The sequence below is a fragment of the Chamaea fasciata genome, unplaced genomic scaffold (genome assembly GCF_029207755.1).
Source record: "Chamaea fasciata isolate MVZ Bird 193981 ecotype frontalis unplaced genomic scaffold, bChaFas1.0.hap1 SCAF_11, whole genome shotgun sequence".
In the NCBI taxonomy this organism is placed as follows: Eukaryota; Metazoa; Chordata; class Aves; order Passeriformes; family Sylviidae; genus Chamaea; species Chamaea fasciata.
In genome coordinates, this window is record NW_027094096.1 from 21,335,853 (window position 1) to 21,360,360 (window position 24,508).

Here is a 24,508-nt window from a genome sequence, read left to right on the forward strand (position 1 = left end):
ATTCCATATGGTGGAAGTTGGAAGCATTATGCAAATCAGGATTAATTCTCCTGGCAGCAGCAGAGGACCCGCATTTCAGTGCCAGGGTGCCACTGCCTGCTCAGAGGAGTCACACAGGGCATTATGCAACAGGGGAATGAAACATTCAGAGCTTCCTGTCCCAGCCTGGCTGGGGCTCCTCACTCACTCAGCAGCAATGATCTCCCAGGATTCTCCTAGAGAAGGAAATGGGTTAAACTGATGAGGTATTTTTAATGTGTGTTGACAAAGGTCCAGAGTGAATGTACAGTTACATTAGTTAAATTGGGACTGCTCTGCTCAGCCCCAGTAGGAATGTCTGCCTCTTGCATTATTTAAAGCTTCTGGGTTTTTTTTAACATTTCATTATGTAGAAAGAAGAAATACATCAGATGCAAATCCACTGGGAAAATATTCCTGCATTTTCTGTAAAATCACATGGAAAAAGCCGTGGAAATTTGTTTCATTTTCACACTATCTTTACACTTCATCTGCACACAGCCCTTTTCCTTTTCTTTCCCTAACTCCACTGCAGAGTGCAAAGAGAGAGGAAGGGAAAAGTACACTTTTGTACTCAGCTTGAACAGAGTAGCCCGGATGGTGAGGATGAGGATCACTGGCACCATTTCAATCCCCGTGGTTTCAGCCCCCAGTGACAAGCAGAGAATAGCCCTGAAGAAAAACTCCAACTGAGATCCTCCTCAGTGATAAATTGCCTGTTGTCACTAAGAGGACAACATCACCCGGGTTCTGTAGCTGGTACAGAAGAAAATAAAGCAATGCCCAAAAAACCCCAAACTCTCCTCTACAGCAAATCCCCCTGCCCTGTCATTCCTGGAATCCTTCCACAGGGAATTCCTTCCTTTCCTTCTCCTTTGAGGGCAGAATTAAGCGCTGAGTGATTTGATCAGGCTGTGATTGCTTTTGTGCATGTCAGCAATCTGTGTTCGCTCCCACACAGACCTGCTCAGCATGTTGGCTAAGCTGCACGTGGTGCCCTGTTTTCCCCTCAGTTCTAAAAGATTCAGGTGTCATTTCTGGTGAACAACAGCACTGTGGGGACTTTTTAAGGAGACCCCAATCCATATGGCAACTGGGCTTAAAATTATGTATAGGTGCAAGTTCCCTGGTGAAAGAATGCATCAGTCTTGTGTTACAAACAGCCCAAACATAAACAGATTTTACTGTTATTGCTTCAGATAAAATCTTTCACCCCTTCCAAGGTTTTATATCATTTCACACTTATAGGAAAAAATCCCAAAAGCTTTTCAAATGGGATCCAGCCACAGCTGCTCTATCATAAATCTAGAGAATTAAAACGTGCAGTGAGACAGTTTGGCTAAACAACATCTTAATTTCCTTCACGTGAAGCAGCTTGTATAAACAGGAACAGCAGCAGGGATGGGAGCTTGCTGAGGACACGGAAATGGAGAGAAAGGGAGAGCAAAGCACGAGGAAAAGCAGCACTGGAGGGGAATGAAGGAGAACGTGGGGAGCCAAGGAGAATTAACAAAGACTTTGGAGTCAGAGCACGGGAGGGGAGGAGAGAGGGAGGGAAGGGGAACATCCACCTCAGCCATACCTGGTGACATCACCAGTTCCTGGTAATGAAAAGTGCCACTGGAGATCCCACTGGCAGTAGGAAGACAGAGCAGCATAACCTGGCATCACCTGTGGGACTCTGGGAAGAATTTAGATTTTGCAATCTGAGAACAAATTTAGAAATTACTTTGCAGGCTTCCCACATCAATCCCTCCACGATTTAAACATTTCTCTCCCTGAATCCTGATGGAATTCCTCCATTCCTGACTCGATCCATGCAGGCATGCTGCCAGCCCAGCGTGGGTACTGGCTGTAGGGGACTGCTCAGGGTATTGCAGTTTTCAGCAATCACACCAGTGAGTTTCCACGAACAGCAAATTCAGGATTAATACCAACCCCAAATGTAATACGTACACACACGGCATGCAAACTGCTCCTCGCTCCTGTACAACCAGCTAGGCTGGCAATTTGCCATCCTTATACAAATACTGAGCACCAGAAGAAAGAATCAAGAATCCTACAGGTCTTCCTTCTCACTCAATTAATCAGAACCATATAACAAAGATATTGTGGTTCATTGCAGGGAACAAAACCCATTATTCCTGATGGAAAACATGTTTTCTCCTGATACCAGCAACCAGATAGCAGCTAAACGATGAACTGTGGAAGAAAACTGGGAAGGGTTTCCCTCTTCCAGCTAACCTGGACATCAGGTTTGCTCTGCCAAGGTGTTTAATCCTACCCCTGTCCCCCAGAGCACAGCCCCCAGGGCTGGCAGAGAGCAGCTCTACTCTCGGCTGGAGCCCATTCCTAACAGCACCAGCCCTTGGTGACCCTGCAGTGAGACTGGAGCTGTTCCACAGCACCCAGCCTGGGAGGCCTTGGGACACTGGGCTCTCCAGCTGCACTCACTCTTCCCAGGGACGGTTTCTTGGAGCTTTGAAAGAGTCAGTTTTATTTTAGCATCTGCATGAAGTTCTTCCCTGTCAGATCAAACCCAGTGATTGTATCAGCCTGTGCAGGTACAATTCCAGGATTGTTCCTGCTCTCAGTTTTAGATCTGGCATTTATATCCCAGCACTGCCATGACTGGTGCACGGGGCTGGAAGCTGAGGAGTCAGTTGTGTTTTCCTTCTCCACAATGTCACAAAGGCTCGGGAACAGAATGTCTCCCTCCTGCTGAAACACACTCCACTCATCAGCACCATTTTATGGGCCTCTACCTTCCTTTGTCAGTCCATTAAAGTGCCTGCCAAGTTCTGCTTTTGGGACGGGGCTGGAGCAGCCCCGGGGGATGGCCCTGCTCTCCCTGGGGCAGAGCTCAGCCAGGGCACAGCAGTGAATCGGGAATCCACAGCCCACACAGGAGCCACCCCTGTCTGCCAGCCCCGGCAAACACCGGGAACAGCCTGGGGGCATTAAAGGCTGAGTACGGCCACAGCGCCAGCTCTCTGTGCATGTGCCACCAGGAATAATGGGATGCGCAGGTTTGCACCAACCCCTTCCTTCTCCAAACCGCTGCTATTCCACAGCCAAGTCCCACCACAGTCATCTCCAGGCTGGTCAAGGGCAGCAGGAAAGGCCAGAGTGTGGAGGTCTTGAGTGTGAACTTTGATTGAGCTGCAGGGTGAGCAGAAAGGAGTGTGAGAATTACTGTGCAGGACCCCCAGGGTTAACGTGACCCCAGCCAGGATGATCTGTCTCTGCCTTTTCTCCCAGGTGAGGCACTCACGTGTCTGCAGGTCGGTCCCTCTTTCTCACAGAGCTCTCACCTGGCTGAGGTGTCAGCACTCAAACTGCAGTTCCAGACCCGCCCAGGGCCTGTGCTCGCCCTCCCTGCTGTACCCACTGCTGAGCTCAGGGCAGAGCAGGGTGTCCAGCCTCACACCCCACTGCTCTGTGTGCACAGTCAGCTGGCTCCGGGCTGGGAGCAGCTTCCCAGGCTCCAGCACCACTGGGACAGACTCTGCCCGTGTTTTGAGACAAGCCAAGAATCCACAACCAGCTCTGCTGGTTCTGAGGCCCACTGCCCTCCAACACGGGTGTGGGAACCCCTGGGAGCCCCCAGTGCCCTGGGAATGTCTGCTTTCATTCCAGGGAAGCTGCCCCAGGAGCACCCACCTGCCTCCACACCTCTCCTCTGCCCTCGCTGCCCTTTTCTCTCCTGGCTGTTGTTAGAAGGGCTGCAAGCTGACCTGGTGAGATTTCTGGCAGCCTGAGCTCAGCCTGGCCATTAAGGCAGTGTGGATTTGTGGAACCAAGTCTCTATTGCACCTTTGGGCTTTGCTACTGTCCCAGAGCATAAATATAGTCTCATTCCTGACTTTTCCCACTGTCTCTGCTACTTCCCCACAGCAACCACGAACTGCAGAGCCAATCCCTAAGAAAGGCTGCTTTAAGATAAAACAAAATAAAAGACTCCCTCCTTTTAAAACAGAAGCATGAGGCCCCAAGCAAAAACATGCACACAATTAAATTGATTTGTGCATGGAAATGTGGTGAGCACATGAAAATGCAGCATATTTCTGTGCAGCCTTGGGCTTTTGACTTTATGGAAATTCACTCCAATATATTAAACCCTGTTTGTCCTTTGAAAAACAAACCCCCGCTATTAACTAAAGTGCCCAAACTGAATAAATATGATTGTCACATTCCAGCTGGATTGCCTATTTTAAAAAAAACCCAAACTAACAGTTCATATCCATTTTATTAATATAACTGTCTTTTCAGCAGAAGAAAGGAAAAAGACAATGGCAGAGTCTCTTATGTTGACATACACATTAATCAGCAAGTCACCAAGCGAAGTTCATGGTCCAGAAAGGCTTCTGCTTTCCAGACCAAACCAAGCACGAAATTGTGACCCATACTGAGTGAGAAAACCTCACTCCTGTGCTGAATTAAATCCAAGATGCCTATTAGTAGGTTGGTTCTTAAAATGAACAAAGTACACTTTCTGTTGGAACAAGATATTTCAAAGTGAGAATCTGGGAAAGGCTCTTTCCTCAGGGGTCAGTCCCGATAACTGTTCAGGGAGTGAGTTGTTCTCACAGCTGTGCCTCAGGGCTGTGTCTTGTGGGCACATTGGCTCTACCAGACCAACAACTGCTGTTTCAAAAAAGAGTAATAAAACTTTCAAAACTGAAGGAGTGGGGGGGCTAACACAGACAAAATCCTGCAGCCCACAGGATTCTTGAAGCACTGGGTCATGGTTCATTCTCCCACCCTTTCTGACTCCTTTGGAGTTTGACTGACCTTGGCAAGTTATGAACACTCAGGACTATAAACCCTGCAAGGTTCACTCACAGAACCTCAGTCCACTGCTCACTTCAGTTTCAAAGGATTTATCAAAACACACACTTCTGTAGAAATATTGCATCTGGATCACAGGTGCTGATTCTATTTTATACCTCATCCACCTGAGCAGTTTCTTTTCAATTTCCATATATAATCAGGTGTAAGAAAACACCTGTTTTACCAATTCAGGCAGTGGCATAACAGAATGTGACCCACATGACGTATCTGCTGAGAGGCTTGTAGCACTGATGCGTGTCCTTGTGCAAGGAGACTGCAGGGACCAAACCCTTTTCCTGCTATGATGGTGCTTACTGGCACCAAACCACAAAGAACAGATGAATTCCAAGATCATCAGAATTAACTCCTGAATTAAAAACAGTGATGAGATTCAAATCGAACACTGTTAAACATAAATTAGAGCAGAGTGAAATAGGAATATTGAATTAGCAGCAAGATTCCAGGGGTTATTTAATACACTCACTGAAAGCAGTAAGTTGTGATAAAATATTTAATTGAAACATATTTCTGTCAGCTGGACACAGTAAAAAGTTGTCAGTGTTTTGTTTGAAAAGGATGAAGTTTGTGTTTGGTGATAGCTCAAGGAAATGAACACTTGCATGTCAGAGTTGTGAACACTTCCATCCAAGATGAACCTTTACCACCAGCACCTACCCCAAGCTCATCAGGACAGGTGTGGATCCACCCCAGGCCCATCAGGTGTTCAGAGGCTCTGCCCCACTGGGGCTTTGCTGGCCACTGCAGCTCAGAACAAGACATCCAGCCACAGATTTCCTTCCAGCTGGAAACATTTCCCAGTCTCTCCCAGCTCAGACAGGACAGAACAGCTGTGTGGTCCACAGATGGCCACCAGTGACCCCCTGTGTGTTCACTGTCAGGTGCTAAAACCAACCCAGCTCCCATGGGGCTCACCCCACTCACAGGGAAGAACACTGACAAAGACTTCGCTCTCAAATATTCAAAGCACAAACCCACCCCAGCGAGCTGATATTTCAGTGCCAATTCGATGCAGATGCTGGCAGTGGGAAGTGCTCAGGAGACCCAGCAGAGACACTCGGGGTGCTCCTGAGGAGAGCAGCCAAAGGGAGCAGCAGTGCTGACTGGAGCCAGCAGTTCCCCTCACCCGGGGAGCACGGAGGGCTCTGAGAGCCCCGGCTGTGTGTGAGCACAGGGCAGAGGTGCCGGCCACAGCCCTTGGTCCCTGTGTCCCTGCTGTCCCCGGGCAGCAGTGCTCCGGCACCAGCTGCAGCTGCTCTCTGCTGCACAGGGAGGGAATAAGGTTTCCTTATTGCTCAACAAAAGCTGCTCTGTTGGGACGCTGTGGTTGGGTTTGTGGTGCTCCTGCTGCCAAACACCTGCATTTATTCAGACACAAGTGCAAAAGAATCACAGTTTGTGATTTGTGTGTCTGTCGTCAGACACCACCACCATCAAGGCATCCAGTGCAGGCTGCCTGGAAACTCTGCCCCGAGGCTGTGTTTTGGTGTCTTCACACCCTGCACACCACGAGTAAGTGATATCAACAGCAGCCCCTTGAGCTCAGTGTTGGGCAATTCTGCATGAGCAAATGTACTGCAGAACGTTTGGGGGATAATCAGAGCCTTTATTCAGTTCTGCTTTTTCTTTTGTATTTTTAATCTCAGTTCTGACTTACTTCCTTTTATCTGTATGGTGAGGTTTTTTCTCTTGGTTCTATTTGAAGTGGTGTATTTTGTTTATTTCTTTTATTTTTATTGCAGATAACATAATATGTGTATTTTAAGAAGGACAACTTCATCTGACTTGCTGTGTTTAGGGTGAAGTTATCAGCTGAGACACCACCAGGAGACTTTTCAGAGTGCAGAGCTGTGTGCCCACAGAGCAGCCAGGTCTAATTGCCAGCTTGCTTATGATGCCAGAAGACCCGCATACAAAAACTCAGCAGTGCCTTCTCAAGGTCTTACCCCCTAAAACATTGTCTAAGTTATGGCCGTGGAGACTGAGCTCACTGGGGGGTCTGGACCTTGAGCTTCTCTTCCCTGCAGGACTGCTGGGATGGCAGTTGTGCTGCAGGTCACCCTGTCCTTCAGCCCTGCAAATCCCACACACGCTGTGCCATTGACACCCGCCGTGGAACACAGGGGGATGGAGCTGATGCAGGAACAGCTCTTCCAACAGTCCTGGTGGCCCTGGCAGTGGCCCCTGGCCGTGGCATGGTGGCATAGGGATGTGTGGTACCTGCCAGGAGTGCCACAGGGGCACTCACAGAGCACAGAAACAGATACAGCTGAGAGCTGGCAAGAGCTACTCCACTCAGTCACACTGTTCCTACAGAACATGAAATCAGAAGTGACTCCAACAAGGAATGCAGCTGAGTCAGATTAGCCCTAGCAGGATTCTCTTACAAAGGCACTGGCAGAGCCATTTCATCGCTGCCATGAACCAATTTGTAAGAGCAAGCCCAGGGCTCTTAATCTGGATTTATGACTCTGCTACTAACTCCATAAACCATCTACAACCACTCGAGAGGCTGGACTAAAGTCAGCTGTGTGGGAAAGAATGTGAGTCTGTCAGCTTCAATGAAAGCACGTCCACCTTGCACTGCTCCTGAATGTGACTGCAGAGAACGAACTGGAGCTGGACTGGGACACACACACACAGCACATGGCACAGTTCCAGCTGTATTCTGGAAAACTGGGTGACTCAGCTATTTCTCTTCGCATTTTTTTCGTCTCTTCAGAGTTTTCTTGGTTCTCCTCAGGAGTTGAGTTTCCACACCCTTCCCACAGAACCTGCAGGTTGATCCCACCTTCACTCTACACCAGCATTTTATTTAGCTGGCACAGTCCCCTACCCAGGAACTCCCAGAGCAGTTTGTCGTTAAGAATCCCGTCTCCTGCCTGAAAGATCAGATTTCTGTGGATGCCTGACAGCTTTTATTCTCTGTTATCAGAACAAACCCAGCCCTGCTCCTTTCCAGAGGGCTCTGGGCTCCATGGATGGTGCCAGCACTGGATATCATGATTGGAATTGTTCTCTGTGCACGTTGTACTGCACCAGGATTTTGGTTAACCTCTGCAAAACATAGTCAGTATTTCTTTCCTTCCCCCACCGTGTCCTAAAATAACACTTTTTATGCCCAATCCCTGTCATTCTGGGGAAAAGTGTGTATGGAAAATTATTATGTTGGGAACATGTATTTAAACAGCTGCCAAAAGTACACAATTTTAAAATAGTAAGAGCAAAGCAGAGCACTGTGGGGTCTGGCCAGAAGAAATCTTCACTCCAAAAAGCTTATTTCACATACACAATAATTTCCCCAAATAAATAATGCCATAATGCTAACAATGTTTATGGGATGAGACGGATCTCTTCTGAATGCCGACACAAAATTTAAATTAACTGACAAGAGGCATAATTTACCTTGAGTTCTCTTCATTAGGTACCACTGGCAGCTTCTCCTGAACTAGGAGGAATAACAATTAACTTCAGATGGAAATATGAAATCTAAATTACAGTTGCTAAACCTAAGAAGAGTAAGGAGAAGATTCTATTATAATAAGATATATTCAAATTACATACACAGCACCTTTAATTTGGGAGAACGGGCTCGTTAGGAATGACAGAAATGTGGATAGAGTATGAAGTTTAGTGATTCTTTATATTCCTCAAACAAGCAACACAAGACTGCACCTTGTATTCTCTCAGGGCTTATACACAGAAAATCCTAAACAGCTTCTCAGCTGTCAGATACAGGTACAGTTATCACACATTCTACTGGGCCTATTTCCACCCTAAACCTTCCAAAGATTGCTGCAGAGGACACCAGGAGCTGTGCCTGAAACTCCGAGGGAGCAACAGCTTCTTCAGTTTCTCACCCTTCCCTCTCTGATGAGGACTTCAGATACAAGGGGGTGAACTCTCAGTTTGTATTACTCGACTCCCTGTACTTCTTTCAGCCGGGGAGCTGTATGGCACATTCCCTGTCCCAAAGCACCCCTCCCGCTCAAACATTTATTAGGATTTGATTCAGAGATGAAGTTCTCAGGACTGGGACAAGTTTTGAAGCCACCCCTTGCATGGGCCTTGCCCCAGACATGCTCTGAGGCCATTAAGGGGCCTGGGGCTCTTCATGTCCCTCCATGTGTGAAGTGACTCGGAATGTTAGCCCCAAGGATGTCCTGTAACTGACAGCTGGATTCCTGTGGCAGTGCTCCATGTTCCAGAGCATCCCTTTAATCCCAGGCATTGTTCTCAGACAATTTCAAATATCTTCCATTTGCACTCAGACAATGACATGTCACTGTTCCCTCACATATGGTCAGCTCACACTGACTTATGAGATTTCATTTCTGCAGCTCACACGGGAAGTGGAATAAATTAAATAAAAATTCCTGGTAATAGCGGCAGCTGACTGATAGAGAACCAGGCCCTCATAAAACCCACTATTCTGGTACAGTTAAGGGCAGGAAAGAATTTAAAAGACAGACTAGATTTTTTCCAAAAGCATGTAAATAATTGATGAATTCAAGTTCTGATGGAAAGCAGGTGGGACCTGTACTATAAGTGGCTGCAGCTCTAGAAAACTGAAATGCTCAGTGAACATACCTTGGTAGGTAACCACAGAGCACTCTTCTTTAGAAAATACAAGATCCAGAATTGCTAATCTTTCTTTTGGCAGAGGATTCTAGCATGTAAAATTGCATCATCTTAAATACCACCTGGAAACAAATGGTGGAAGTATGTGCCGTGTTAGAAACTGCTGTAACATTTCAAACATTCTTGTCCTGCCTCTTTTCACTGTAAACCAGCGAGGAGCCCAAGTGAGAACATCTGGGACCAACCCAGAGCATGGCAGAAACACAGGCAGGGAGACTCAGACGAGTTTCAGACACCTCACACTGACCAGGAGGCCAGCAGAGTGAAACCACCATGAGCAGTGTTTTCACCCTTAGAAATGCTGCTGTCAGTATTTCTGGGCACTCAGCCCCAGGGACCCCGAGGGTATCTCTGCCCACCTGCCCCATCCTCAGTGCCTGGGGCTCAGCTCATCCCCTGTCAGTGCCCTTCCCAGTTCCACAGGGGTCACAGTGGGGAAAGGCTTTTCTGCCAGGAGGGAAAGATCAGCGTTTCAAAACAAAGCACAACTGTGACTCTATTTCCAAAGGCTCCCTCTGCTCCCCTCCCTTATCTTCCTCGGGCTGTCACCCACGAAGGCTGTTAATGTTTAAACGGGATGTGCCAGGAGCTCCTTTAACACCGGCTTTTTAAGTTATTCCCAAAGACGGTCTGATTAGCCCAGGGAAGCTGTGATTTCACAACAGGGTGGTCAGCAGTTTGCCGGGGAAGCAGAGACACAGGCCCAGAGCAGGTCAGAGCTCAGCCAAAGGCAGAGGCAGCTACAGCTGTCACCAAAGCAGATGTTGTGACTGACATTTTCTGGGGGTTTGGGCTGTAATAAACACATTCATTAACTCTCTTCCAGCAAACCCGGGGCATGGGAAGGCAGTGGTGTCACCTCCTCAGGTGCTCCTTTATTCAATCCCCTGCCACCCAAACCCCTTACATTTAGCAAGTGGTCCAGCCAGGTAAACCTTAGAACTTCAGAAAAAGCTTCTTCAGAACTTTTGAAATTTCAGAACTTCTAAATCTTCTGAGTTTGAGCCCAGAGAAAAGGAAAAGCTCCACAGACTGACTCCTGCTCCCCAGCCCTGCCACCAGTACAGAAATGACACATTAGCCTGAGTCTGTATTCCCTCTTCACTGTGCTCGAAGATTTCTGTGTATCTCAGCTCAAAAAAATAGAACTTCAGGAGCATCTGATTTTAAGGTTGATACAGAAAAGACCTTAATTATTATTATGCTGGAAAATCTTATTGTGCTTCTCCACCACAAGATGAGAAGAAAATTAAAAATAAAGTATCACTCGTAAGTATCTTTATAATAACTAAAGCTGGGAACTCTGAGTGCATCTTAACAAAGCTGTGAACATCTTCATAGATACAAATTTCTAATCTCCTAAAATGCTGCGAGCAGAATGGTTCATTTTGAAATCCTCCAAAAATTTGGATTATTCCCTCTAATCTTATAAATTGTATAAAAGATAATGAAAAACGACTTTGTTTTAATCACTCTTAGCAAAATCGTCTGAGAAATCTCATCCTTTAATCTCCTCGTAAGTGGCATCAAGACGACAGCACCAGCGAAGGTTTTGTTACTGGCCGGGGGGAAGCAGCAGCCAAGTCACCACGATTATGGAATGTTTTAGAGCTTGTCTGACACTAGCAAGGGCTCTCCAGGGAGTACAAGATCATCAGAAAAAAAACCAAACCCAACAATCACATTCCAGTCTTGTCTCACACACACTTCCCATTTTAATCTCATTCTGCCCAGTCACCTTATGACAGATACACTACATTTTCATTGATCAGCCCAGCACTGTTAAAGGCTTCTTTAAAAACCAATACCTGCATCAGACACAGTATAAAAAAGTAACCTGTGAGATAAAAGGTAAAATAACTTTTTATTTATTGCTACCATATCAACTATGAAGATTATCCGGGATATCTGACATTAAGTTATCCAAGATGCAGCAAGGTGTTCCAGGAGTGTTTCAGAGCATAGGGTGCACAAGACCTGGGAAGATGTGGGGATAAATATTTATAAACACTCTTGAGAATTTTCTTTTGGCTCAGTCATCAGAGCAGAACATTATTTACATAGTAAAAGCAGAATCTATCTGTAAACAGAAACTAATAATCAGGGTGATAATGTATGCTGAGGGGATTTTTGTCGCAGGTAAAACCAATAAAACCCATAAACATGAGAGCAGGCAGTCAGTGAAGAAGGAGGAATAGTGTCACACATCACACGGTGTGAACTGTGCCCAAAGCTAAAGAACAGATGTAAATGATGCATAAGCAAAGACAGTATTTACCTAAAACTGTCAAGAAAAGCTTGAATAAAATATAAGGTCAAACAAAGCTCTCTGTGAGGAAACTGTAAACTGTAAATGGGAAGAGCTGAAATGTCACAATGCAAGCAGTCAGTTGGTGCTACGTTTGGGATGTAAAAGGGCACAGGACAGGGCTCCCTCAGCGCAGGTACCCCGGGCAAACACTGCTCCGGGAGCTCAGCTGAGGAGCTGGAGGAACAGATGTGGAAATTCCTCCTCTCACACCGGGAGCTCAGGTGAGCAGGGGCAGCTCAGGTGAGCAGGAGGAGCTGAAGGCACAGATGTGGAAATTCCTCCCCTCTCACACCAAGAGCTCAGGTGAGCAGGGGCAGCTCAGGTGAGCAGGAGGAGCTCAGGTGAGCAGGGGGAGCTCAAGGCACAGATGTGGAAATTCCTCCCCTCTCACACCGGGAGCTCAGGTGAGCAGGGGCAGCTCAGGTGAGCAGGAGGAGCTGAAGGCACAGATGTGGAAATTCTCTCTCACTCCAGGAGCTCAGGTGAGCAGGTGGAGCTCAAGGCACAGATGTGGAAATTCCTCCCCTCTCACACCGGGAGCTCAGGTGAGCAGGGGCAGCTCAGGTGAGCAGGAGGAGCTCAGGTGAGCAGGGGGAGCTCAAGGCACAGATGTGGAAATTCCTCCCCTCTCACAGCTCCCCGCGGGGCACAGCCCGTGCCGATGGCCTCGGAGGCAGTGCCCTGCACTACGGGAAAGGTGGATTTCACCTGCTGGGGCCCAAAGCCCAGACAGAGCCCAGGGAGGGCAATGCCTGAGCTGGAGCACGGACACAGCTCCCAGCAGGGAGTGCCACCAGCAGGGCTCTGCCTTGCAGCAGAACACGCTCCCTAAGGAGCACAGGATGCACAGGACACTCCCAAAGGCCAAAGGGGACTTCTACAATGGGACACTTCAGAGCATCCACAGTGCTGTAAGATCACATACACAGGGTAAAGAGAAGAGAGGCAAGCTCAGTGCACCGTGTGGGGGCTGTAGTATTCTATAGCCATTGCTTTGCACCATTCCTGCACCTAAATCAAGAACAGCGGTGACAGAAATAATTCTTTGAAGTATGAAAATAAGGAAAATAATCCGACTAGTTCTGGGCATTTCTGAATATTTTCTAGAGGAAGTCTTACTGGACTGAAGGTCAAACTGTAACTATAACAGTAGTCAAAGACAAGAGAAACTTAAAAGTCTATGAAAACATGTGGAAATTACATAAGTGCAGGACTGTATTTCATAAGAATCCTCACAGAATAAATACCACTATTTCCAGTCCTCAGAAATGAAGAATGCACGTCACAATTTTCACATAAAGAAATTTGACCGAGTGTATTTTCTAGACCATCGTGCATGGTAGGTAAGAGCTATGATCCCCTACAAAAACAAACATCAGCATTTGCTCTTGCACAGGAGCTCTGCCGCAGGCCCAGTCCACCATGATGTCCCCCATCAGTGAGGAAGCAGAGACCTAAAGCAGTTCAGCTGTTTCCTCATGGCCATGTTGTTGAGTTTGCCCGTGGCAGCCCCAGGGTTGTCTCTGAGGAGAGGGAAAAGTCTCAGGAGCTGCTCCACAGCTGGGGCTGGATCCTCTGGCCCAGAGCTGGGCTCGCACAGTTGGTACCACCTGCTCTGAATTCCTCAGCCCTTGTTATCTCTGCAGTGGCTCACGGCCTTTTCAAAAGCTAATTCACTGAAGAAAGAGGAAGGGACACTTTGTGCTTGATGTTTAAGCTGCAAATTTGTTTTCCAGAAGCTCTTCAGATTGATAGTGTTGATTATATTTTAAGAGCTCACAGTGTGACACATTGAACTGTGGGCTCCTGCTGCTGCTGTCACTCACAGAAACCCAAACTGTGCTTTGATTGGAGAGCAGGGGTATAAATCCAGAGTAATGCCAAGGACGCTCACGGAATCACTGTGCCCACAGGTGACAGAGCTGCTCTGAGGCTGTGTAAGAACAGCAATAAAAGTTCTCTGCAGCTCTCGATGTACTAAAACCCAAAATACTAAGGCCAAGGAAGACTCCAGCACTTCTCTTTTATCCCACTCCTCCCAAGGTCAGCGCTTTCAGAAGCACATGTTCTTAGTGCTCAGGATCCCGTCAGTGAAGTTACAGGTATAGAAACTGCTGAATTTATAGTCTTGTGTTTAAACAAGACTTCAACTCAGTGTAACTTCAGAACTTTTCACAGGAGCAAATCAATTTGACATGAACAAGTGCCCTTGGATTGCTGCAGTCAGGAGATACGGGTATGGACCCAAACCACTCTGAGAGATCCTGATATACATTACACTTACAAAAAAATCTTAATTTGAGTTTAGAGCCCAATTTCACTAGTCAAACCCATTGCTGATCCAAAACCAGACTTGGATAGGTCAAATTTCCAGAAAGTTCTAACACTCCCTTTGCTGCACAGGTAAGCAGAGTAGTTTTTATTGCTGTGGCCTTTTTTCAGGGCAATTATTGAACAGAATGAAGAAAGTTAATTATGGTTTGGGTTTCTTTAACCTGGAAGAAAAAACAGCAATTTTGTGCTACTATGAGAAAACTGCCCAGTTGTTTTCTGCCTTTTCTGATCCTCCCCCCTTCCCCAGCTCAAAGCACTGAGACATGGGGTAGGGGGAGGAAGGTATTTCTAGGTTAGATATAATTTTCCCTTCCTCTCTGTAAACAACAGGAGTTTGTACTTGTCTCAGTTATGAGTAAAAAATAAACCAGGACTTCATAAAAAAAAATTACCTGGCATTTAACAGCCACTGATCTCCTCAAAACACACAGAAAATGCGATGCCACAGAGCCTTATAAATGGCAAACAGGTAGGATGGAGGGAAGCAAAGCATAATTTTTTAAACACAATTACATATTCCAGGATCAGAAAGCAGCAGTAGTCGCATATACCTAGAGTCCAATGCATACACAGAGCCTGGCTAATGTGTGTTCTAATATTCATGTCTTATCAAATATGTAAATATAAATTCTCAGAGAAAACTCACATCATGCGCTCCAAGCCAGGCATATGTTACCAAGATAATGTTGAACATCTATTTCTGCATTTGGAATTATAAAATCTTTGAAACTGCCCCTTGTTCTTTACAAAATAAGCAGTTTTCTACTTCTCATCCCTCAGTTCTATGCGTATTTCGAGACAACCAAGCTCCCTGCCAAAATCAGTGGTGTCTTTAAAACTTCTTAAGGAATGTGATAGGTCTGGAAACTCTTAGTAGGCTACTAAATCCCCCTGTAAATCCTGGCAAATTCCCAGAGTGCCCATTCTCACAGGGATCCATGGCCTAACTACAAAGCCATTAAACACTGTGAGTTCAAGGGTCTGCTTTAACCCTGCAATGATTTGATCCTCCTCACAGTAAAAGCTCCAGTGACACAGAGACAGGCAAAGGGAGACAGAGCCAGGAGGAGAGGCAGGAGGGGGATCAGAGAGGAGGCAAACTGAAATCGTGAGGCAAGTGAAGGGCAGTGGGAGGCTAAACAAGGAGGGAAATAACCCTCAGCAAAGGGGAAGACTTTCAGCTCCTGCGGAAGAGACCTCTGCTGGCACCGTGTGAGGGCAAGGGGCTCGGAGCTGGCAGTGCCAGGGCACCTCTGTGGTACCGAGGGAATGGGAGCAGCTCTCCATGGCCTGGCAGGGAGCAGGGATCCCTGCACCTGGCACAGGTGTGCTCATGCCTTGGCAGCAGGATGCAGAGCAGGCATTTGCTTTAACGCACGAGCTTCACTGTGAGGGTGCTCAGAGGTGTGCAGCTGGACACACAGAGCACCAGCACCTACCCAAGGGGGGCATTTCCCAGGGCACAGCCACGTCTGCCTCTTGGTGTCTCCCACGGAGTTTCCAGGAGCTCTGACACAGGCCCACGGCAAGGCAGGGCAAGTTCTCACTGAGACAAACAACAGGGATGTGTTTTCCCATTTTCACATTTCACACATACAGCACATTTGCCCTTTCATATTTTAACGCAAACCATTAGGAAAACGTCTTGGTTTTCTCTCCCAGATCCACTACCTCAGTGTGGCCTAGGAAGGATGGCTTGAGTCAGGACAACTCTCCCAGTGTTTTGACAGTCCAGAGTCAGCACTTTTTGCTCCCCATTTTCCATACTGTACTTGTACTTTGTCATTTGAGATTAAAAAAGACCAGAAATAGACGTTTAAGTCATGGACTTGATTCAAATGATCTCATGGACGGGGCCGTGGAGCCAGCTAATCTGTGACATTGAAACACAACCGATTTTTTTTTTTTTTTGCTATTTGCTTATGTCATTTGGGTGGTGAAAAGAAACTCTCATCCAGGGTGCCAGCAGCGAGAAAGAACAGAAAATTGGGATTTATTTGCCACTAGGCCAGGCAAGGTGTCACTACCCACTGCTTTGTCAAGTTATGGCCAGTTGTTATCCAGTGACCTAGACATTACTAATGAATGTTTTTAAACTGTTATCCCACATTTAAACATTTCTTTCCTCTCTTTTGAACCCCTCTCAGCCTTAACAACCTTCTTGACTGTACCTGCGCTGCAGACTCCAGCAGACACAGCCCGTGGTGCTGGGGGTGTTTCTCAGCCTTGCAGCCCATCAGGGCCTGGCTGTTGTACCAGATGTGGCACTGAAAACACTCACAGCCCCTGGCAGGGATAACCTGATCAGTGCCTGTACCAGGCTGGACATTCTTGCAGCCTGCTGAGAAAACACACACCTCAGGACCTATCCTTCAAAGAGTTCCCCTCTCTGCAGTGCTGGGATGAGCTGCAGGCCCTCAGCACCCCCTGCCAGGGCACACTGAACGTGGGCACTGCGAGGTGCAGCGTTCCCTGGGGGTCCAGCCCCCTCGCAGCCCCTCAGCCCCACCTCAGGCAGCCCAGTGTTGTGGATTCCCAGGTGTGTTGTATTCCCAGTGCTTTGGAACCTCTGCTGTGGCTGTCCAGTGCTGCAGAGCCCCAGTGGAGCCCCAGAGCAGAGTGCCTGGAAACACAGCGGGGTGTTGACTCCTTGGATCCTGCGTGTCCACAGCAGTTCCTGCCCCAGTTTTTGCTGGAGAAAAGGCTTCTCTGTGTCTGTGCTCTTTTTTCCCCCCAAGCTGTGGTTTTAAAGTAAACCAGGAAAGTGTGACTAAGCCTTCACAACTGTATTAGCACTGCGCAGGAAACCTGTGGTTAATGGACCTCAATTCTCTCCTCTCTTTTTCTTCTGTGTTTATACCATTGTCAGTTTTCACTGTGCCATCTGCATATGGCACATGCAGTTTTACATGGCCTGCATTTACCCACTCCTTCCACAAAATCACCCGCTATTGTCCCAGTAACATTTAACACGTGGTTCCCGATAGGGCAGCCGAGATTCGGGACCCCAAGGAGCCTGTTAGCCAGAGCTAACTGCAGCAATGTGTGTGGCTCTTAGGCAAGCTCACAACCAGCCAAAACCAAACCAAACAAAGGGAAAAAAGAAAAAATACAGCTTTTCAGCCTTTTCAGCCAAGTGTTTTATCAGGCCTGCAAACACCTGCAAATGAGTTGTACTGCAAAGCCTGTCGCCTAACAAAGACAAAGCTTTGTAATACAATACAATTAGACCTGAATAATTTAGGCACTGAAACAAATATTTTGAGACCTAGACTGTTTGCTTTTCTGAATGAGAAATTACCCAGGCTTGGGTTCATTACAAACCTACTGAGAAACAAAACCAGAACCAAATGAGGAAATACACAGTGTGGTAAGGTTTTACCACCTAAATTCTCACAGTCCAACTGCACTGAACACGCACGGGGCTAAGCACGGAGGGCAGGAGGTTCCCCATTTTCCTCTCCTCTAGCAGAGGACATGATGGGGAAGGGATCAGCAGGGTTGAGGGGTGGTCAAACTCCCACAGGCAGCATGCACATTGTTTGTTCCTTGAACCCTGGCTTTGGTGCTTTGAAAAGCGACCTTTCCCAAAAGGAAACAAATACAAGTACCAATAATGTTTCACAGCAGCGTAAAGGAGCCCTAATGTCACCCAGAGGTCATATTGGCAATGAAGTCTTGCTGTAGTCGTTTGGACCAACAGAACACAGTATTGAATGGGGGACTGGCTTGACTCCGTGAGGAATTCCAGTTGAGCTGTTGGGATGCAGTTTGTCTTTCTGAAGGCTGGATGGTGAATCCATTTTTGTATGTTGCTCTGAACTGCTTGTGGGCCCAGATTTTGGAGCACCTTCCTTGCCTAGCCAGATTTTTAAGGGATACTACTGCTAAGTATTGCTATCTCTTCTTAAATCAGCAGTGAGCAGAAATCTCTGTTTTTCAAGGACACGGATTTAACAACAGTGTGCTCTCCCACATTAACTCCCTTTTTTTCCATTTGCTGACTCTGAATGGTATGTTGAGTGTTACTTGGCTCTATAAATTTACCGTGTATTTGTTTCAGCCTGGTGGTTGTCCATCAGAAGTGCAGAGGAGTCTGAGCAGCAGTGCCAGACCCCACCAAGCTCCTGCCTAAAGGATGAAGCTGCAGGCTCCTCCTCCTGCTCCTTCTCAGTGCAAGCAGTAAGATCAAAGCAGCACACCTCAGCAAAGTGCTAAGGAAAAACTAGTTACCCTTATCTCTAAATTCGAGGCTTCCATTGTTTCTTTCCATTGTGGAGTGAACTTTCTGCTGTTGGTTTGCCTTTTTGTTTCTTATCTTGATGCAATCACAGTCCTGGCAGGGGAAGGTGAGTAGGAGGGAAGCAAACACGTGGTGTTTAACCGGAATCAATCCAAGGGCCACCGGCTCCTTGGCTCATCCTGGCACTGGAGGTTTGCCTTCAGGAATCTGCAGGCCATGTCCATCAGCAGAATGAAGCTACAGGTCTGTCATCCCTAAAATGACAGGTTTGGAGAAGCCCTCTAAGCCCTCTAAGACCATCCATTCCCCCAGCACTGCCAATGCCACCATGGCCCCAAGTGCCACATCCACACAACTTTCAAATCCCTCCAGGTTTGGGGACTCCACCACAGCCCTGGGCAGCTGTGCCAGGGCTGGACAACCATTTCTGGGAAGAAATTCTCTCCAATATCCAAACGAAACCTCTCCTGGCAGAACCTGAGGCCATTTCCTCTCCTCCTATCACTTCTTATCTGGGAGAAGAAGAGACCCCACCTCACTCTTGTCTCCCACTGCAAACCTGGCTTCTCTGATTGCCCACAGCAGCACTGATAACGTTATTCTTAAGAAGCAGATCACAGTGTTGACTTGCTGGCAGTTTTCCCCAGGAAAGGCCCAGCCAGGAATGTCAGTGCTTGACTCACAGATCACACCTCTCACAGCCTGTGTCACCAGCGTCTGCTCTCTCTTTCCAAGCACGAGGTTCTACAGGAGTGGAAACTCTCTCACTGCCTGTCAGGTACGTTAGTCCTCTTTGGGCTATTTACAGATTGCCAGACGAGTTTCTTCCTTTTCTCTCTCTTTGTGGTGAATTAGGCAGTTCTATTTTTTTTTTTTCACCTAAAATTTTTGAAACAAGTCCTTTTTTTGCCATTTTAGTTCAGTGTGTTGGCACATCACCCCGTGCCTCCCAAGCTTTGTTGCAGTGAGGGCTGTGCAATAGGCACCTGGTTACAAAATCACATGTATTTTTAATGCCTCCTCCATTCTTACATTGCTTGGTGAAATGTGCTATTGTTTAAGGCATCAGGTACTGGCAGGAGTGACCTGCAGGAGCACATGGCTTGTCCCAGGAATCGGATTGGAACTCTGTACAAATTACTTCAGGAAAGGGTGAAAATGAGATATTTATAATAAATTGAACACTGCTCCTGGAAAAGGATATAATCAGCATTTCCCCCACTCCTCTCTGTAAGAAAATGCAGTATTTTTGTTCTCTAATCCTTTTGAAATTTTTATCTTGCCTATTTTTGACACTTCTATTGCTTTTTTGGTGAATAAAACCTCCTTTTTCAGAGGTTCATTTTGCAAAAGTGCTTCATTTATACAGCTAATGCTCATCTCCCCCTCTTCGTTGCATCTGCCCTGCAGGTCACTCACTGGGCAGTTCCATAAAGAAGTGGGGATTCAGTTTCCACCTTTCTTGGCAGGAGGAAGTTACCCCTCTCAAGCCGCAGACGTTTAAGTGTGTGTAGCTGGTAATAAAAGATTTCAGAAATTCCTGCCATGTCTGCCTCCGAGGTAATAAACCTCTAAAGGAACGCAGCAGAAAGCAGCGTGGTGTCTGGTTTGAGTGAGAGGAATGACGGTAACTCATATTGCTGCCGCTGATGTTTGTCCGTCTCTTAGTAAAAATGAAACTTATTTAAAAGGAAACTTTGTAAGAACGAAACAAATATCTTTTGATACTCAGCTGGCTGAGAAATCTTCAGATAGAGCTCAGAGCTGCCTCTCCGTGCAAGAAGTCACAGCTATCTCCCTCCCGAGGAGAAATCACTCGGTGAATGAGGATGTAAGATCTTGCAGAGCGTTATGTGCCTGCATTAATTTGACAAAGGCGATGAGTGTGCATGGAAGCAGGCACGGAGCCGCAGACATGCGGGCGCTAACCTTGCCCGTGCACCGTCTCCCTCCTCCTCCCGGAGCGCCTGGGGAGCGATGAGCGGGCGGCGCGGGCGGGCAGGTGCAGGGGCCGCTCCATCGGAGCCGGCGCTCCGCCGCCCCGCCCGGCCCCCGCCGCTGCCCCGGCGCCGGGGGAGGCTTGGCGAGGTGCACGGCGCGCTCCGCCGGGGCGGGGGGGCTTGTTTGTTTGTTTCCTGCCCCATCCCATTTTTATGATCGCGAAGAGGAAGAAGCCTTCAGGTCAGCCGGAGAACTGCTCGTCCGGCGGCCGGCGGACAAGGGCTCCTTTGATCGGCAGCGGCGAGCGGCGGGCGCGGCAGCGGGGAGCGCCCCGGGCTCTGATGTCCCGGCCATGCGGGCGCCCCGCGGCCCCGCCGCTGCCCGCGGGCGCTGAGCCCCGCCGGCGTCTGCCCGGCACAGCCCCGCCAGCCTGAGCCGAGCCCGAGCCGAGCCTGAGCCCCAGCCCCGGGCTGCGCCGCCTACCCCCGGGCCCCGCGGGCGCGGACCCGCCGGCTCGGGGCGCCCCCGCCGCCTCCGCCCGGCGCCGCCCGGGGATGTGCGAGGCGGCCCCGCGGCCGGAGCCCTGCGAGCGCCAGCGGGTGAGTGCGGGACGGGGCTGCGGGGCGGGACGGGCGGACGGGGCCCGCGCGGCTCCCCAAGCCGGGAGCTGCCAGCCGGGAGCGGTGCTCCCTGAGCCGGGACGCTGGGTCTGGGGACAGCTTGCCCTCGGGGGGCCTCGGGCCCGGCTCGGCCGGGGGTCGCACCCCGGGAGCAGCGCCCCGAGCCACCCTCGGGGGACCGGGGCCGGCCCGGGCAGCGGCTGCGGCGGAGCCCAGCGCCCTCCCCGCCCCGGGCGGCCCGGCCCAAGGCGCCTCCCCGGGGGCCGGAGCCGCGCTCGGAGGGCGGCGGGGCTGTGCCGGGCTCCGGGGCTGTGCCGGGCTCCGGGGATGTGCCCGGCTCCGGGAATGTTTTTGGCTCTCGGGATGTGCCCGGCTCCGGGGCTGTGCCGGGCTCCGGGGCTGTGCCCGGCTCCGGGAATGTTTTTGGCTCTCGGGATGTGCCCGGCTCCGGGGATGTACCGGGTTCCGGGGCTGTCCCCGGCTCCGGGGATGTTCTTGGCTCCGGGGCTGTGCCGGGCTCCGGGGCTGTGCCGGGCTCCGGGGCTGTCCCCGTCTCTGAGGCTGTCCCCGGGGCCCCGGGGATGTTCTTGGCTCCGGGGCTGTCCCCGGCTCCGGGGCTCCGCTCCGTGCGGCGGAAGAGGTGCATTCCCCGCAGGCTGCCCCGCGATGCCCCGTGGCACTGCCCGGCCGGCACGGGACAGGCTGCGCAAGTTAATGAAGAAATAGTAAAGTATTCCCGTGACGTGCTACATTTTCTGTGGAGGCGACGCTGGGAACCAAGTAAGCCACAAACCGATTTTAACAAACCCATCCCAAAACCAAAATCCCATGCATTAATTAACTCCCTACGCCATCTAGATCAGGATCAGTCGAAACATCTTCAGCGCTCTGTGGTGTCTAAGCTTCAGTAGGCAGAGCAGAGGGGATCACATAAGCACCAGAAGTGTAAGAAAACCACAATACCGAGGCTTGCATCTGCTTAAATTATTCCTACAGTTTCACTGTGCGTGCAGTAGCGCATACAGCAGCTTCTACCTGGTGGTCGTTAATGCAGATGGGCTCAACTCTCTAAATAACTAGAAGGAAAAATTAGTCAGATGCCTTTAGACACGAGGAGCGCTTCTGCAGGAAGAGAAAGATTAGCTCGCTTGGAAAAACTTAGATGACTGCAAAGAACATATTTGCACATGAAAGGTGCAGTGTTTCCTGCTGCTCCACGGAAGGAACCGTGTTTTCAGTGCTCGAAGTCACCACCAGAGTCAGGAAAGAAGCATCATTGCTTCAATGAGGTTCCAAGTACTCAGGGGTTCTGGAGACCGGCAGTATTTAGTCCATATAAATAACATTTTTCTGCTGCCTAATATGACTGGAAGTGAGAAGGGCATAGTGGTTGTTTTGCTCTTTTATTACCTATGAACTTCTAGTTCACACTTAATGCAGGGCAGATTTCTCACTCCTTTGCACGTTTCAATGGGATTTCAGTCCCGTGCCTCAGAGACCACGGGCTCATTTGACCACAAATCCTGTTCTTCAGAGAAAAGCAGCAACTCATGAGGCACGTGAAGGTAGTTGTGATGGTCCCAGAAAGACAGAGGCTGGGCAGACCGCAGGATTCCAGCCTCCTGAGCCAGGGAAGAGCTGCAGTTCTGGCACTGCCAGTCACCTCCTGCAGCTTGATGTCCCAGGAGGAGTGACAGAAGGGCAGATGAGACACACAGAAACAAAATGTCCTCTTGTTTATGTAGAGGAACAGGGTGAGAATGTCCAGTGAGCCACCGAGACAGGTGTTGGTAAACCCACGGAACACAAAATCTCTCTTTACTTACATCTGTAGTACTGGGTTATTGGACATCTTTAGTTTATTAATAAACATACACTATAGGGACCTGTGCTTGCAGCAGAGGAGCCGCATTCTAGGGGAGGTGGACAGCAGAGGAAGGAAGAGATTGCTGGAAACTAGGGAATGTGAATCGGGCAGAAAAGGGAGGTCCAGTGGAAAAGCAAAGACTGGAGATCTGAGAGATTGCAGCAGTGTGAGGAGAGTTTGAGTTGGGAAGAACACAAGTCAGCCATACAGCTAAGCCAGTTTAAAATAATGAAGTTCTAAGTCTTAGACCTGACTGGGTGCAGAGCCTGAGAAGTGTCCTTCACTGACTTATGGGCAGAGGGTGTAAGGAGGATTGAACTTGTGTGAGGGGTCCGGTGTTCCCATTATTTATCACAGTGAAATTCTCATATTCTTTCCCATTGAATGGAAAGGATGTGTACTGCCTGTGAACGTAAAGAGCCCCAGGAAGTGCTGGCAGGGGATTTCACTGTGAAATACTGAGAAATACATTGCTGTGTGTGCAGGGATTGGAATCTCAGCTGGTGGAGCAAAGTCTGGCCCTGGATACATAGGAGCAGGTGAAGGGAGACAATAGAGCTGCCACGAGCAGCACTGCAAAGGTGGCCCAGTTACCTCTGAAGAGCAACAGAGAGAGGATCTCCAGCCCCACTGCAAGGGCTGCACGAGCGAGTGTGAGCTCGCTGCCAGCGGCGTTGCGTGACTCCCGTTCCCAGGGCTCTAACCTCCAAAGACAGGCCTGCTCACAGTTCTTTAAAAATTGCTGTGAACACTCACTGTCTTCACTGTGAGTTTGACAGGCTCCCAGCAGAGCCTGATTTTTTTTTTCTATTTTTAGAGCCAGCTGTAAAGCTGTAGTCAAGAACTGCTTACATAATATTTTAGAAGTGACAGCGAAGCACAATGGCATATTTTGACCTTTGGCATTAGATAAGTAATTGGCAGGTTAAGTTAATTTTTATTCAAGCAGAGAGACTTGCTTTTTACTGCTTGTGAACTCCTGTACCTTCACACAAGATTAAACCTCACGGGTACATTTTAAAAATAGGTTTTTTGGTTTGCTGGCCTTCCTTTTCTGTGTGGCGTGAAGGAAGCTCCTCCACGCAAAGGAACTCCACTCTTCTGCTCTCCATCCATGACACGAAGTGTGTGGTACGTGTGTGTGTGTGTGTGTGTTTGTGTGTGTGTGCACAGGCCTGGTAGAGGGCAGGATTCTTTATTTCCTGACTGACAGCACAGTAGGATTGCAAATACTTGGGAAACTCACCTCGAAAACACCTTTGCTACTGTGCAGTTGAGGAGCTGGTTTGAAGCCTGTGACTCAGGGTAAGTGCTCAGTCAACATTGCCTTTTCCATTCCAGACGCTGGGTTATGGGCAAGTCGGAAAGCCAGATGGATATAACTGAGATGAACACCCCCAAACCAAAGAAGAGGCTGGGCTGGAGTGGCCTGGAGATCGGGCTGGCCGTGCTGGTGGTGCTGCTGGCCATCGTGGCCATCACCATGATCGCCCTCTACGCCACCTACGACGGTGAGTTCCTGGGGATTCACAAATCCCCGGGCACGGGAAGGGCTGGGGATGTGCCTGAAATGGAGACCTGCATCCACACGTCCTGGTGCTGGAAAAACTCAGAAACTGCCTCTTTCCAACTGGGGCTCGGTGAATTCGTTTGTTCGTGCAGAGCTGTGGTAAACACAAACC

At 48.9% G+C, this 24,508-nt stretch overlaps 1 protein-coding gene and 1 long non-coding RNA gene across 3 annotated transcripts in view; both read left to right on the forward strand.

Annotated features, from left to right (window-relative positions):
* The first annotated feature begins 5,800 nt into the window (after positions 1–5,800).
* On the forward strand, positions 5,801–7,340 carry LOC136295397 (uncharacterized). Its single transcript, XR_010722654.1, has 2 exons — positions 5,801–6,381; positions 6,612–7,340. It is a non-coding gene; the product is annotated as an uncharacterized lncRNA (long non-coding RNA).
* Positions 7,341–20,555: 13,215 nt separating this feature from the next.
* Positions 20,556–24,508, forward strand: part of MME (membrane metalloendopeptidase) — a 30,539-nt gene continuing 26,586 nt past the window's right edge. For both annotated transcript variants that reach the window (XM_066193628.1, XM_066193629.1), the window contains exons 1-2: positions 20,556–20,938; positions 24,168–24,337. In XM_066193628.1, coding sequence (XP_066049725.1) covers positions 24,178–24,337 — 160 coding nt within the window. In that variant the 5' untranslated portion in view covers positions 20,556–20,938; positions 24,168–24,177. The remainder of the gene's footprint in view (positions 20,939–24,167; positions 24,338–24,508) is intronic.